A 15,093-nucleotide genomic window follows, 5' to 3' on the forward strand; every position below is an offset into this window, starting at 1 on the left:
CCACATGGACGCCCTGTGTGAGGAGAGGGAGTGCGGTCCACACAGACGCCCCATGTGTGACTGAGGAAGTGCGGTCCACACGGATGCCCCGCGTGAGGAGAAGAAATGTGGTCCCCTCAGACGTCCCGCGTGAGGAGAGGGCTCCACCGGTGGCACCACGTGGGCCCAGCAGGAAGGAGCCGGCTGCTCCACGGTGAGGCTGCAGCTTCGAGTCGGAGCTCAGGGGCCAGGTCTCGGCTGCCTGAGGGGCTCCAAGAGAGGAGAGGGTCTGTTCGCCCCGCCTGAGTGCTTCTGCCCTCAGCGTGCGGCCTTCTGGAGTAGGAGCTTCCCGACAGCCTCTGTCAGGACGGGAGAGTGACATTTGGTGGCCGGAGCGGCTTGCCTACCTGCAGGGCCTCCTCAAGACCCACGGGGGCTGCAGCCCGCTTCAGCACGGCAGGGCGGATGCTGGGCCGTGGGTTCTGTTCGCTCGCTCATTCTGTGAACTGGTGTGCGAGACTCCGGTGATAGAGCAGCCGCCGGGAGGCACAGGGTCCCTGCCCTCAGGCAGCAGCTTCCGCCCTCAAGCGAGAAGCAGTAAATCCTCTTGCCCCCGATTTGATGACTCTTCCTGAGTCAGACCGCTCGCTGTCCCCACCCCCATGGGGTCTTTCACCTGAACAGCCTCAGCACCCCCAAACTGTCTTCTCCCAGCTTCTCGAGACAGCCAGCTCCTGAGGTGGGGGCCTTTCCGTGCTTCAGGCCCCTTCCTTGCCCGGTTCACACGGCCCCGCGCCACGCGGGCCCCACTGTCCGCAGAGCACTGCCCTGCGGACCCTGGCCCCAGCCTGGGGCTCTGTGCCCCCTGGAAGACCCTTCCACGTGTCCTCACCATGTTCTGGAGAAGCCCCCTCGCCTCCCTGTTTCACCGTCCTCTGTGGGACACCCCCATCTCGGCCTGTTTTCTGTCTCCCTGGGGAGGGGGTCAGCCCCCTACGGGTCTAAGAGCCATTGCTGGCCCCTGCGGAGCGCCAGCACCTCGGTCAGCTCCTGACGCGTCGCAGGTGCTCAGTGACGATCAGATGAATGTGAGAAACCCATTCTCGTGAAGGAGAAACCCAGAGCTCATGAGGAGCCGCAAGAAGGGCCCAGAAGGGATGGAGCGCGGGGCTGAGAGGGGCTCCGGGGCCGGGGATGCGGGTGAGGGGCCTCGGTGACCTGAGTCGCTCAGGAGGGAGCGTCGGGCTCGCAGGGCTGCAGGAAGAGCGGCCACAACAGACATGCGGAAAGCCCCAGGGACGGTCCAGGAGCTGAGAATGGAGGCATGGGCAGGGGGCCCAGCAGCCTGCACCCCAGCCACGGCCCTGTCCTCGAGAGGCTGGAAAACCCCAAGGGCTTCTCGCCAGGAGTGGGTGTGCCCCTGCGCTTCTCTAAACACAGGCTGTTTCCCAGCGTGGTTCCAGATTCACGGGAAGGAGGGGAAAGGAAGGGAGTTCCCGCAGAGCCTGCCCCCCGCCCCACACCCATGCCACCCTCTCCTCCAGAGGCCGCGTGATACGCGGGCGGTACCCAGGTCCACGTGGCGGTCACGCAGACTGCCCCGGGCCCTCTCCCTGGCCGCTGCGGGGCAGGCGGGAGTCTGTGCGTGGCCCGCCCAGCCTGGTCCCTCTGTGTGCGCAGTGCTGGCCTACATGCAGCTGCTTGAGGACTACTCGGAGCCACAGCCTTCCATGTTCTACCAGACACCACAGAAGGAACACGTGTACCAGCAGAAGAACAAGCTTCTCATGGAGGTGTATGGCTTCAACGACTCCTTCAGCACCGGCGACGCCGCACACGATCTCGCCCCGCCCCCCGCCCTGCCCCCCAAGCAGCGGCAGCTGGTAAGTGGGGGGCCCCCCACGAGTGGCCCAGGACCCTGGGCCTGCTCTCCTGCTCACATCTCCCCCCGCAGGAGTGGCTGCTCCTCCAGAGCGGGCCCCTGCAGCTGGGACTGGCTTGTACTCAGAATGTTTGCTTTCTCTGTAGACAGTCTTTTTTTTTCTCTCTCTCTTTTGTGGCTCCAATATAGACCTCCCCGAAAGGAGGGAGTCAATCAGAGCACAGGGCAGGGTCTGTGCGGGGCCATCTGTGGCCTCAATTTACATGGTGGGCCTCACTGCCCAAGCACTTGCACCGCCAGCCGGGGCTGGCCCAGTGAGGACCAGCCCTGTGGAAGCAGGCGGCTGACACAGAGCCGCTTGTGTTCCAGGCCGGCACGCCCTTCCTCCTTTAGAACCCTCCTGTGTCAGGATGCCGTGTAGGCAGCACAGAGGGGCCGTCTGGCCGTGGGCAGGCTGGAGAGACGCTGGGACCAGCGGGGGCACTCGGGTGCACCTCTCAACCCTCTTCTCTCCGCCACCAGTTTACTAACCTCGGGGCCTGGGGTCAGGCTCTAGAATCGAAGCGCCCCGTCCAGCCGAGCTCTCTAGGAAGAGTACACCCAGGAGGGCAGTCCGTCAGAGCTGCACGTGCTGTCTTGCTCTCGTGCTGACCAGTCTGCTCGTCTTAACCAGAGAGGGCCGCCTTCATCCCCTGCGAGGGGACGCTGCCCCGGCTGTTCCGGGAGGCAGATGGCCGGACGGTGAAGGTCCTCAGGTCACTCTTGGAAGCTGCCTGGGCCTCAGCAGTCCTGCAACTGGGCCTTGAGCCCATTCCCGGTCCCAGAGTCCCCGAGCCTGCCCCTGCACAGGGGCCTCTGGGGCGGGGGCAGCCTGTCTTGTGGAAGGTGGGCCAGGCTCAGGCCGGGGGTCTGGGTTCCAGTCCTGCACTGACCAGCTGTGTCTCCCCAGCTGTGCTCAGGTCTCAGCTCTTCGCCTGCCCTGCTCTCCCCACAGACAGCTGAATATGCCCGAATGTGAGTCTCTGTTGTTCACCACAGACACATAGATGCCTGCCTCAGACACCCCTGACCTAAAATGTTTAGTTAAACAGCTAGGCCAGTTTGATTGAGATCTGGTTTTCTCAGCCCCTCCTGCTGGGTACACAGGTGTCCATCGCCCAGCCCTGGGTGTCCTCTGTGTCCTGTGGTGCCCACAGAGCCGAGCCCTGGGGAGAGAGCCCTGAGGGATGCGCTTGAGTCCCAGCCCCGTGAGAGTCACATCACCTCACCTTGAGGTGGGGCGGCGGTCCAAGGGGCTCTCTGGGGAAAGGCTGCCAGGGAGCCCTGGAGGATGGGCAAACATCCTGTGAATATCCCCTCCCCCGTGGCCCCTGTCACCCCCACTTTAAGTAAAGTGAGGCTGAGAGAGCTGGAGAGACGGGCTCAAAGCCCCCAGCAGAAGCGGAAGCCGGGACACGTGAGACACCCCGTGTGTGACTGCTGGGCGCCCCTTCTCCGGTGCCAGTGTGAGAAGTGTGACCCTGTTTTCCAGACAGAAGTGAGCATGACAGGTACACCTGTGGGCCCATGTGCCCTGAAGGCGGCCTGGTTCTAGGTGCTTCACACACACACAGCCATCTGCCGGATGCAGAGAGCGTCGTGTGACGCCCGACGCCAAGCCAGCCCCACATGGCAAGGCCAAGGTTAGGGCCCGGGCCGCCTGGCTCCTGCTCTGCACCCTGAAGCGTGGTCGCTCCCACAGAGGAGCACCGGGGCCCTAAGGAAGCGGAGGAGCTGGGGTGCCCACACAAATCCGCGTGGCTCCTTCCATCTTACCGCCACTTCTTCACAGGAGTGAAGAGGGCACCCACCCCCCAGCTCGCCTTCGACGGGCATCCTTGACCCCTAGCTGGGCCGAGAAGCCTTCCCTCTCCAGAAGGTCCCGGCAGGTCGGGTAGCAGCCTGCCCCGTCCATGCGCACGTGCCTGACTGCTCTCTGCTTCTCTCCCTCCTGCCCCGTCTCCTCCCTTGCTCCTCTGTCCAGCAGGCCTCCTGTGCTGCTTCTTCCTTCTCCTCTGTCTCCTACTGTGTCCAGCAAACTAAAGTGGCCTTCACCCCCGAGGACGGCAGTGCCGCTCAGGGCATCAGTGTGTCCGTCTCTAACTCCTTTCTCAGCCGGCACGGCAGCTTACCTGTGCCCTCGGTGAGTCGCTCCCTGCACTCGCTACCGGGAACCTGGGGAGCGAGACCTTTCCCTCGTGGCCTATGCCTCCCGACATGCATGCTGCTGCCTGTCGCCGGCTCCAGCCCTCCACAGACCCCAGACAGGAAAGGTGGCCCGAAGGTTGGTGAGAGTGGCTGGGGCGGATTGGGGTGGGACTCCTGGTGGCCACGCTCAGGGCATCATCACTCAGACGTAAACTGGCAGAGATGTTTTGGCCTTTTTATTCTGTTCTCCCACTGGGCATTGGGTCAGCCCTGTAGTGTTCTGTGTTTAAAAAGGAGTATTCCTCACGTAGGAAGCAGAGCAGGCTGTACCCAGTACGATGGAGCTGAAGTTAAGAGAGCTGTGTCAGTTAGCTTTCACTACCTCTTGCTAATGTAACAAATCACCCCAAAACCTGTGGCTTAAAGAGCAGTAACCGTTTGTCCTTGCCAGAAAGTGAAAGTTGCTCAGTTGTGTCTGACTCTTTGTGACCCCATGGACTATACAGTCCATGGAATTCTCCAGGCCAGAATACTGGAATGGGTAGCCTTTCCCCTCTCCGGGGGATCTTCCTAACCCAGGGATCAAACCTAGGTCTCCTGCATTGCAGGTGGATTCTTTACCAGGTGAGCCACCAGGGAAGCCTTGCCTAGGACACAGCTTAGCAGCACAGCTGTGCTGATCGGGACAGGCCTGGCTGCCAAGGGCTGGACTTGCCCACATCCCTGGCACCCCAGCGGGGGCTGGTCTGGCAGTGACCCTCCTGACCTGTCTGCCACATCAGGCCAGCCTGGGCTTGTTCACAGGGCAGTTGGCTGGGCTCCAGGAAGACAGATGGATACTTGGAGGTATCATAAGGCCTCATCGTAGGGCTGGCATGCGTCCTCTGGGTCAGGCCCCAGGCAGTGCAGCCTGGGGAGGAGAGTGGACTCGACCTCTGCTGGGCGGGCCCTTCCGCAGGTCACCCTGTGGAGGTGGGGCGGCAGGAGGAGGGCTGGCCTGCTGTCTGCAGATACACATGCGCTGACACCTCGGAGGCTGCGTGGGTCTGCCGTCTTCCTCTGGGGTCTGCATCTGTTCAAGAAGCTGACCGCCCGCACCTCCTGCTGACTCTGTCTAGTGGCACCCTGGGTGTCGGCGCTCAGGAAAGGACTCTCCAAGGGAGCTCGGTGGACCTGTCCCAAGGTGACTCACATCCTCCCAGGCCTCAAGTTCAGTCCTCTAGGGTGGCACTTTTCCTTGCCTCCTCTTCTGTGAGTGGGAGGATTAAGTAAAATCACAAGAAACTGCCAGGCAGGTAGTAAGCTTGGCACGTCTGTCATTATTGCTGTTGTCTTAGAGTTCTGGGTTCTAGTCTTGGCTTGTTCTGATCCTGTGCATGAGTGCCTGGGCAGATGTCTTCACTTGCTTGGACTTCCTTTGCCCTCTTGAATGACCGGGTTGACCTGGTGACATCAGAGCCCTCTCCAAGCTTGGGTTCCCAGTGTGGTTTTGTCTGTTCTCCATATTTGGGAGCCACCAGCGCCCAGGTGAAGCTGGTCCTCCCCATTGAGGGGACCTTGGGATGCAGTCTTCCCTTCAGCTCCCAGACCTCGCCGGGCAAGGCAGGACCACTCCCCACCCCTCCCTGGCTCTGGTGCACAGACGACCTCTGTTTCCTCAGCAGCCACCTCTGGCAGCTCTTTTCACAAATCTTGCAAAACTTGGCCTTGAGACAATCCTAGGTCTTGATGTGGTTTTTTTTTTTTTTTTTTTTTTTTCCTCTCTCTTCTGCGAACAGAAAGTAAGTGTGAGTTTTCCTAAGAATGTCTACAACATCCCTTTTGAATAGTTTGGGGAGAAGACTGAATGAACAGGACTGTATACTATAGAATTAAAGAGAACTCGAGGACATTTTAGATTAAGCTGGGGTATGAGTATGTCATAGTTTTCCCCTCAGCACACAGAGGAGTCTTACAGCATCCTGCATCTCAGCACCAGCTCCACAGAGGAGCCTGAGGGGAGTGAGCTAAGAAGGATGCTTTAGTTCACTTGAAGCGAAGCCCCTCCAGGCCTCAAGAGATGTTAGTAATGGCCTAAATATATGGAATACTTGACATCTGAAATGCAGAAACCCCAGAGAAATTATTTAGCTGTAATACCAATACTTTTTTCATGTATATTCTCTGCTTACATTTTGAGATGAGCCCCAGACAGAGGGCTTTGATGTGCTCTTGGAGCAGCGCTTCATTGCCAAATGTCTTTGTTCCTTCATCCCTGGACTTGTGTCATCAGTCCAGCATGGAATTCCCAAGAGCTGCCTCATAGGAAAATAGCAGGTGCCAAATATGAAGTTCTTTGCCCAGTGGCCTGTTGCTTCTGCCTTGTAACAGGAATTTGGAAACCTTGCTGAGGGAACTGCAGAGCAGTGAGCCTGCACTGGTCGATTTAACATGAAGGAGGTGCTGCAGAAGCATTCCTAGTCACTTTTCTGGGATCCCACGGAAGATTTAATTTGCTAAGAACGGAGCTACTCCCAACGGGGGTCAGGCAGCCAGAAGGATCCAGTGCAAGCAGGATGGCCCGTCGTCCTTGAGAAGCCCGTGCAAGGGAGTAGGCAGAATGAGTCAAGCGGAAAGGAGACTCCGGCTCAGGCAGGGCGTGGGCAGCAGGGTGAGAGTCACAGACGTCTGGGGAAGGCTGTGGGCAGTGGGGGCAGGATGGTGTCAGGAGGGGGCGCCTGAGTTGTGGTCTGATGGCCAGTTAAGGTTTCAGGGAAATGAAGGTCAGTGAGGGACCTGCCTGAAGATGGGGAGTAGAAGCTTGTCTCAAGTATAAACTCTCAGGACTGAGGTCCAGGGAGAGCGGCCGGAGGGGTAGCAACAGCCAGCCCTTCACACAACCTGCCCCTCGGTCGCAACCTGCTGCTTTCTCCTGGGTGCTGCCCTCTGGGCTTGGGCCCAGCCTTGACCGCTCTTTCCCCACTTGTGCCCAGACGTGTCCTGCTGCCGTTCCTGGGAGGTGCCCACCCTCCTCTTCACAATCTTTGTCTGGGTCTGCTTAGCCCCCGGTCCACAGACCCCCTTTCCTTCCCGGCATGCGCTATGATTCTAGGAGACTTGAACAGCTGCTCAGACATGTGGCATCTGGGACATTAAGACCAGTTTGGTAGAAGAAGGTGTTCAGGGAAATGATGAGCTACTGTGAGGCCAGAACGATGTGGAGAGCTAGGTGCAGCCACCCCCGGGAATGGGCGGCCGGCCCCCTCGTGCCTGTTTCAATTCCACCAGGCCTTGCAGTATGCCTGCCCCTTGGCGCACGGGTAAGTGTTTGAGGGAGGCCCACTGAGGTACACCTCTCAGATGTGGCGCTGGCGTCCTCCTCCCACCCCTGGATTCTCCTCCATCACTCGTACCCCTGGCCGTCTGCCCTGTCCTCGCTGCGGCCTTGCCCATGCTGACTGCCTGACTCCCACCTCCCCCCGAACTCACGTCCCTTCAGCCCCAGTCCTTCTCTCACCACCCTGGATTCCCACTGCTGTTCCCACTGTGGCCCTTCTTGGGCTTGCACTTTCTCTATTCTGAACCCTAGTGGTGCGAAATCTTGGAAGCTCTGAGTTGGGTCCATATTCACTTTACCCTTGACCAGAATATTATTGGGAACCTGTTAATAACTATTAGGGTTTCCAGTCCTCTGGACATTACAACACTGATGTTACAAAAGCCACCTCCCTCTATGCCTATTCTTTCTTGGCTCACTGATATTAACTGTCACCAAGAGATATAGCTGGATGCTAGGACTCTGTTGAAATATTTTCTTTACTATCTTGGCTTCCAAAATGATTCTGGAGAATCAAAACTTCTAGAAGACCCAGAAGAAGAACTTCAGAAATACCCATAATGACTGTCTTCTGTTTTTAAAAATCTCTCGGGTAAGAAAGTCGTGTGTGTCCTGTTGAGGACTTCAGTTTAAATGGGGACGCTGGGTAGAGCTGCTGGCCGTGATCCTCCGAGAGCCGGGCCAGGCTTCCACACTGTAGCACACGGGCCCTTCTAGCACCCTGCCCAGGAGAGGCTTACTCTGTCCGCCCCCTCCTCGGTCTCCTGTCACCAGCCATCACTGAGACAAAGGCATCTGACAGGTGGAAAGGCCAAACAGAGAAGGAGAGGGAGACAGGAAGGAAGATTGTGGACCACAGCAGGTGTGCCCTCCTGCTGGTTAAGTAGGCCCCCGCCGTCCCCTGTGTCTTCTTGACATCTTTTCCTCACTGGCTTCCCGCCTGCTCGGAGCAAACTTACTCTGAGAGAAGAGGGAGGGTCCGTGGGCAGTACCAGGGGCCCAGGGCAGGCAGGTTCATCTCTGAGCTGACCTCTCTTGGGCTCTTTGTTCCGTCGGCCTGCCCGACCTCCCAGGGTTTCCTAGAGAGCGGCCCCCAGCACTGTCAGCAGCGAGGAAAGCAGGGCTATTTTGCCACCCACGCGGGAGTCTTTGCAGGCCCCTCTGAGTCTGCCCTGAGATCTTCACAGGCTCTTCCAGTCTGCTGGGCCGTTGAAGTGCGATGTGGCTCCTCCAAAACGTTCCCCCTGTGCCTTTCTGCCCTTCCTCAACAACCAGGTGCCCGTGTAGCCAGCGTATCCCTGAAGTGTGACTGAGTTTACTGCTGCTCCGAGCCCAGACACAGCCTTGTGAGAAGGAGGCATGGGCATGCCAGCACTCCTGTGGGTTCCTAACCCCTTCAGGTAGAGGTAGAAGCCTGGCTCTGTGTCAGGCCCCCACCCTGAGCCCAGGGTGAGCCTGCCTTGCCTGCGGTGGACACCCAAAGGCCAAGGACCGGGGCCTAGGGATCTTGTCCTGGGGGCTCGCCAAAGCAGCTGCTCTGCCCCTGCTGTTTCTGTCCCTCCTAAAGACGCCCTGACTCTTGTCGGTGCTCATGTCATTGTGGACAGCTCTTGCAGACTAGCTTCAGACAGGAACTTCCCTGCCTCCCCTCGCTGATGACGGCTGACCTACTGTAGTCCGTGACAGTCCTGCTGGTCAGGGACCACAAGGCCCCCGGGTCCTTGGGAATGTCCTGTGTGACGTGACCCCTAAGGGGTGCTGGCTACATGCTGACGGTTGCCTTTACTCTTGTGATTTCAGGCTGCTTGGCAACTTGTCAGGGGCTCTTCTTCCTGTTCTGTGATGGAATGTTTACCCATGTTCTGGAGATGGAGACACCAGACTAGAGAAGCTGAACCACTAGATAAGAGTTTTAAGTCAGCTGAGGTTAGAATCAGATCCCCATCATGAAAAGTACAGTGTCAGGTTGATGTCTATGAATTGTTCAATGGCCAGTAAGCATTGAGACCCGAGAAGTTTCAGGAGAAAGAAAAGCCTGTGCGCGGACATCAAGAGATGCGCTTTCTTTGTCCTGACAGTGTTCTGATGCAGGACAGAGTGTAGCCGCAGGCTCTCCATAGAGCGCTAAGAGTAGGTGTGAGTTAGAGCCCCTGTTGTGCTGCGTAAAGCCGCACTGAGTGAAAAATAGTGGAGCTGTATTTCTAGAACTAAATTCAGATCACTGTGGAATCTGTACTAAATCTTCCTATGAAGAGTTGACGTTATCGAGGTTAATGTTTCTTTCTTTAATGCAGAAAAGCATTTCTTAAAACGATTTTATTTGTTTGACAGTGCCGGGTCTCCGTGGCTGCAGTGAGCGGGGTCCTCTCTCGTTGTGCTCGCGCTCCTCACTGCAGTGGCTTCTCTCGTCGCGCTGGCTCTAGCACGCACGGGCTTCAGCAGTGGTGCTGCGTGGGCTCCGTAGTTGTGGTTCCCGGGCTCTAGAGCATGGGCTTAGTTGCTCTGCAGCATGTGGGGTCTTCCTGGAGCAGGGGTAGAGCTTGTGTCTCCTGTACTGGCAGGCAGATTCTTTATCACTGAGCCACCAGGGAAGCCCTAAGCTTAATATTTAAGGAATATACAGAGCCTCCCAAGATGTATTGGAGGTTCTCACAAAAATGTAATTAGCCATGAAACCATTGGCCAAAAATGTAGTGTGTTCAAGGAAGATCTTGTGATTCAAATGCAAAAGTATGAAACATGAGAGAAAACGTAGTAAATTCCTGCTTTCACTTGTCCTAAAATTCTCCTGAGCAGAACGTTTTTGTTCTTCTACATCCTTTGTTGTAGAATTACAAATTAGAATTTTAAATGAATTTAAAGAGAGAAGGCATTTTTTGGACACACGTGACGTCAGTGTCGCCTTCCTTGGGTGAGCTGGGCGCTGGCTCCTTGCTCCCACAACAGGACCCACAGCAGTGTCTCTCCTCGCCTTGAGCACAGGAGCTCTCAGCATCGGCCTCCGACCCTGCCACTTGGCTTCAGAAACTCTGCTTCTGACATTATCTAACATGTAATAGTTAAAAATTAACACAGGCACCTCAAAGAAGGAAGTTCTCTCTGGGCCTAAGACAGCTTTTGTAAACACATAGTTAACTGGGCCCAGGAAGGAGAGAGGAGACAGGCAGTCTTGTGGCTAGTTTGCCCCATGGAGTGAGAAGAACCATTATCAAGGGTCCTTCCTGGTGACCTCGGAAGGGTCATGTCCCATCTGAGAACCGAATAAGATGTGGTTGTTTCCAGGAGATCCCTCCCCAGGAAATCGAGGCTGTGTGTTTTGCGTCGGCTAAAAGCTTTACTTCCTTCCAAGAGAAATAACTGAGGCCCATATTGTGCGGACACTCGCAGGCCCTGTTTGAAGGCCGCTTCCGCTGAGCCCAGGACTGGCCCTGGGCTGTGGTTCCCACCGGCTCACTATAGGAGAAGAAAGCCCAAACCACCCTCGAATTACAGCTCCTTTGAATATGTTTTCTCCCAAATGATAGATAAAACTTTAAGCCCCCAAACAAGCTGTCCAAGAGCTTATCTGTTTTCACCAAGTAGTGTTCAAAAACCCTGAAGTCACGAGCCTTGCTGGAGCCAAGGGTGTACAGTAATGACTGATCTCTGGCGACTTCTTCACTTCCCGAGCACTTGGCGGCCACAGTCAGTCCATTCACTCAGATGAGTGCATTTCCCATGATTGGCAGGGCTGGACATTCTCCAGAGCGTGGAGCCCGAGTCACCATGGAGTCACTGTGATTGGCAGGGCTGGATGTTCTTCAGAGCTTGGGGCCTGCCCGAGTCACCCTGGAGTAGCCGTAACGGTCAAGGTCCTCTGGCCTACAGCTCCAGCCCTCGGCTGTTGGCATGCTGACCGCCTTCTCTGGGCCCCGGCCTTCTGATAGTCACAGGGATTAGATGAAATGTCTGTCATGTTGAGGAATCAGAGGTTTTCTTATGAAGATTACTTTCCTGCTTTCTTGCCAACAGCGCAGGGCCTGTCCCTAGTCGTCTTTCATGCCAGGATATAATGGAAAGGAAGTGGCACTGAAACTGGTGCCTGGCCAGCTTCAGGAAGCTCTGCTTACCTAGCACATGACTGGCCACCCATCAAGGCGGTCTCCCTCCTCCTCTACACCCAGAAGACTCGGTGGTTCTCTCAGCTGTGTAGTTCAAAGAGTCAGTGGCTCCTGTGTCTCTCACGAGGGTAAACCTTTGCTCTACGTATCTGACGTGTATGTCAGGCCTTGGCTCACTGCCTCTTGCAGGCTGGTCATCACTCGGGAGGTCTCCGAGCGAAGTGAGTAGACCGGACCCTGCAGAGCTGCAGGATCGCAAGCTTAGGGCCTGTCACATGCCCAGAGTGCTCCCTGAGTGTGAGGGGGCTGTCCCAGCAGCATCTCTGTCGAGCTGAGCCCAGCTGTGGCTTACTAGGTCCATGGCTGCCCTTCCAGCCTGTCTCTGCATCTTCGTAAGGAGGGTTATAATTTGGTGCAGAGTAAATGAGGTGGTTCACATAAAACCTTCAGCACCTCATCTGCCCAGCAAGACACCTTCAGTGAGAATAGCTGCCATCCCCACCATCACAAGATGGCTCCTGCTGGCACTTTTGACTGTGAGATCAGGGCTGACGTGGGGGGCCAGGTGCCCCTTCTCCTCCCCAGAAGTCATTCGAGCCCCCATAGATCTCCCGCAGAAACATGCCGCCTCCCAACAGGCAGCTCGGCCCATTATAGACTCCTGGGCCCAGACAGTCTTACTCCAGCTATAAATAAAAATTCCTGCCGCGGAGCGCAGCAGCGAAGCCCGGCACCAGCCAGATCCTAAAATAGACTCCAGGCTGTGGTGAAGGCGTGTTTTCTGCTCCATGGCCAGCCCTGCATTCTCCCTGCCCTTGTGAAATAAATGTGATCTTAAAGGGCCTGGAAACACTGCTTGTGGGAGGCGGTGGATACTGGATTTGTTGACTGCAGTACGGGCATGAGCCTGCAGGGCCAGGGAGGGGCCGGCCTGGTGGTGATTAGAGAGCAGCCCTATGTCTCCCCCGCACCCCCTACCACCACCGCCGCCCCCTGAAGGTGATGTTCAGGCCTGGCTGCTGTCCCATAGGACCGCATAGCTAGAATACCAGAGCTGAGCCCAGGCAGCCTGGTTGTTGCTGAGGGAAGGAGGGAAGGGCAGCCAGCCGCTCTGTCCCAGAGACACGCACCCTCCTTCCCTTCTCCCTGGCGGCCGCCCCTCTCCTCTGCCGTCCTCACCCGCAGTGGCTTCCCCTGCGAACCCACACCCGCACAGCCCAGGCAGCTTGTCCACGACCCCCTGCACCCGCCGTTGAGACACTGCTGAGTCAGGCAACGTTCTGGGCACCTTGGTTAATAACAGTGTTAGGAGCCATTCCTAAGCATTCCCTCATTCAGTAAGTATGTACTGAGTTAATTAAACGCCTTGGCTCTGTTTTTCGAGGCGCTCCTGAGGGTATTTTGGAGGGCAGGAGAGGAGAGCTGATGCTGATTGCTTGTCACCCAGCCAAACTTACAGGGTGTCTCAGTAAATGCACACAGAGCCCCTGGGAGGGAAGAACTGCTGTTTCCATCCCCGCTTTAAAGAGGAGGAGACTGAGGCTCCAAAACTCACAACCCCTGCCCGAGGTCACACAAGTAGAGCTCAGGACCTGAGTGCAGGTCTGTATGACTTGCGCACGTGCCCTCAGGAGTTATCTCAGCTTCCAGAAAAGGCACCCACTGTGTGTGTGTGTATGTGCACGTGCACGCGTGTGTATAAGTTAGGGCTTGGTTACTGCAGGGCCCACTCCAGTGCTCTGTGCGTTTTCATGCTTCAGGGATGTGGGGGTGTCAGTGAGCACACGTCAGGACCCCAGAGCCAGCATTTGGCCTGGTTCGTTGTGGCTGCTATAACAGATTACTGCAGCCTGGGTGGCTTATAACAGCAAGTGTGTTTCTCGTGGTTCCGGAGGCCAGCATGGTTGGGTGAGGCCCTCTCCCTGGTCACGGACTTTTCTTGGTCCTCACATGGCAGAGGGTAGAGCCTCTTTTCTGTAGCACAGACCCTAGCATCTGGTGGGGTGAGGATTTCAACATACAAATTTGGAGGGGCACCGATGTTCCGACCATAGCAGCACTGTAGGTGAACTGTGAGCGAGGCAGAGTCGTGGCCCAGGGAAAGGCCTCTGTGTGTGGGAGCGAGTGTCCGGCAGGCCTGGGGGCCGGACTCCTGCGAGAGTCTGCAGCCACTGCCTCAGCGCAACCAGCGCAGGGGTCCCTCAGACGGTCTCCCGGGACTGGCCGGGCCGTCCCCTCCCTCGGCTGATGCACTTCACTCGTGGTCTCCTCTGGGCATCTTCTCAGCCACTGAGAGCGCCTCCCTGTGGCTGTGGGGGGAGCATCCTCCAGAGGTGAAACAGCCCCCAGAGCCAGACTCGCCACCCACAGCAAGGCCCTGGCTTGGACGGCTGCTCTGAGAGGTCAGATGGAAGGCGTCGGCTGCCGGCCCTGGAGAGGGCGCCCCGTGGAAGCTCAGGCCCCACGGCCCTGGGGAGAGGACAGCTGAGCCAGGGCTCCACTGCCGCGGGCTTCTTCCCAAAGAAGGCATGTGGACAGATGAGACCGACAGGAACCCAGGCCTCATTGTCATGCCGTGCTTCTTCGCTCATTCCCCTGTGTCTGGGTTGGCCTTGAGCTTCTGAGTTAGATGGGAGTAAGATGTGTGGGGACAGTCAGTTTCTAGGCAGGTACCCTGGGTCGGATATAAATCAACAGCCATGGGGCTCGTGGCCTCACCAAGGAGCGGGGGAGCTTTGAACTGTGATCCACAGCCCGAGGAGGCTGATGAGGGGCAGAGAGGAGTGTGACTGTCCCTTGTGTGACAGCAGCTCTCCCCCCAGGTTGAAGTGTAGCTTTAGAGAAACGCTTAAAGTGATGAGTGGCTTTAGCCTCTCATTAGTTTAAGTCTTCATTTCCTCTTGCTTCATGGATTTCAAAAATCCTGTGCCGGGTATTCCCTGGCAGTCCAGTGGTTAGGACTCCTTGCTTTCACTGCCAGGGGTCCAGGTTTAACCCCTGATCAGGGAACTAAGATCCCACACGCTTCACACACAAAAAAAATCCTATGCCAACATGTAGAGAGGACAACTGAGCGAGCGGTGTGCCTATTTTTTTGGGGGCGGGCTTTTGTCAAGTTCCAGCCCCTCATGGTGGGAAGTGAGCCTGGCGGGGGCTCCAAACTCAGCCCCTGCTGCACATTCGTCCCCGTTTCTCCAGGACAGTGGGCAGGCCTGGCCACCCCAGGACTGTTAGCTGGTGGTCTCCAACCCTCCTTCCACAGCACAGCCCAGGCCCAAGTCTGTGCTCCCAGGCTCTGCTCTCTGCCCAGCCTGATCTCAGGCTTTTCTTTCATGATGGGACCCTCGGAGAATGGAGCCTTGCAGTCCTAAAGGGGGCGTCAGAGGCATTGCACTTCGTCTGTTAAAGAAAGAAAGAAAAAAGATGGACAGAAAGGGAAATGTACTCATAAATTTTTAGTGTTTTGGGAGCACAATTCTTTCAACCACGTTTAAGGCTTATCACTTCCCTTCCAAAAGGATTTGAAGTGACTACAATATTGAAAAGGCTTGCAGTATTTGACTTTCAAGAACTAAAATCAGAGAGATTCATCAAAGAAAGAGTCAAAATGAGTAAATGTGACCAGGTAT

General features: G+C 56.7%; 1 protein-coding gene across 15 annotated transcripts in view; it reads left to right on the plus strand.

Moving 5' to 3' along the window:
• RAPGEF1 (Rap guanine nucleotide exchange factor 1) overlaps positions 1 to 15,093 on the plus strand; it is a 137,268-nt gene that overhangs the window by 100,264 nt on the left and 21,911 nt on the right. For 8 of the 15 annotated variants that reach the window (XM_086324475.1, XM_086324476.1, XM_086324473.1 and 5 more), the window contains 2 exons: positions 1,660 to 1,862; positions 3,885 to 4,043. In XM_086324475.1, the coding sequence (XP_086180601.1) occupies positions 1,660 to 1,862; positions 3,885 to 4,043 (362 nt within the window). The remainder of the gene's footprint in view (positions 1 to 1,659; positions 1,863 to 3,884; positions 4,044 to 15,093) is intronic. The other 7 variants (XM_086324482.1, XM_086324479.1, XM_086324481.1 and 4 more) reach the window with 2 other exon arrangements.

The sequence above is a fragment of the Bos grunniens genome, chromosome 11 (genome assembly GCF_055505025.1).
Source record: "Bos grunniens cultivar Pamir isolate PY7600 chromosome 11, Bosgru_T2T1.0, whole genome shotgun sequence".
NCBI lineage: Eukaryota > Metazoa > Chordata > Mammalia > Artiodactyla > Bovidae > Bos > Bos grunniens.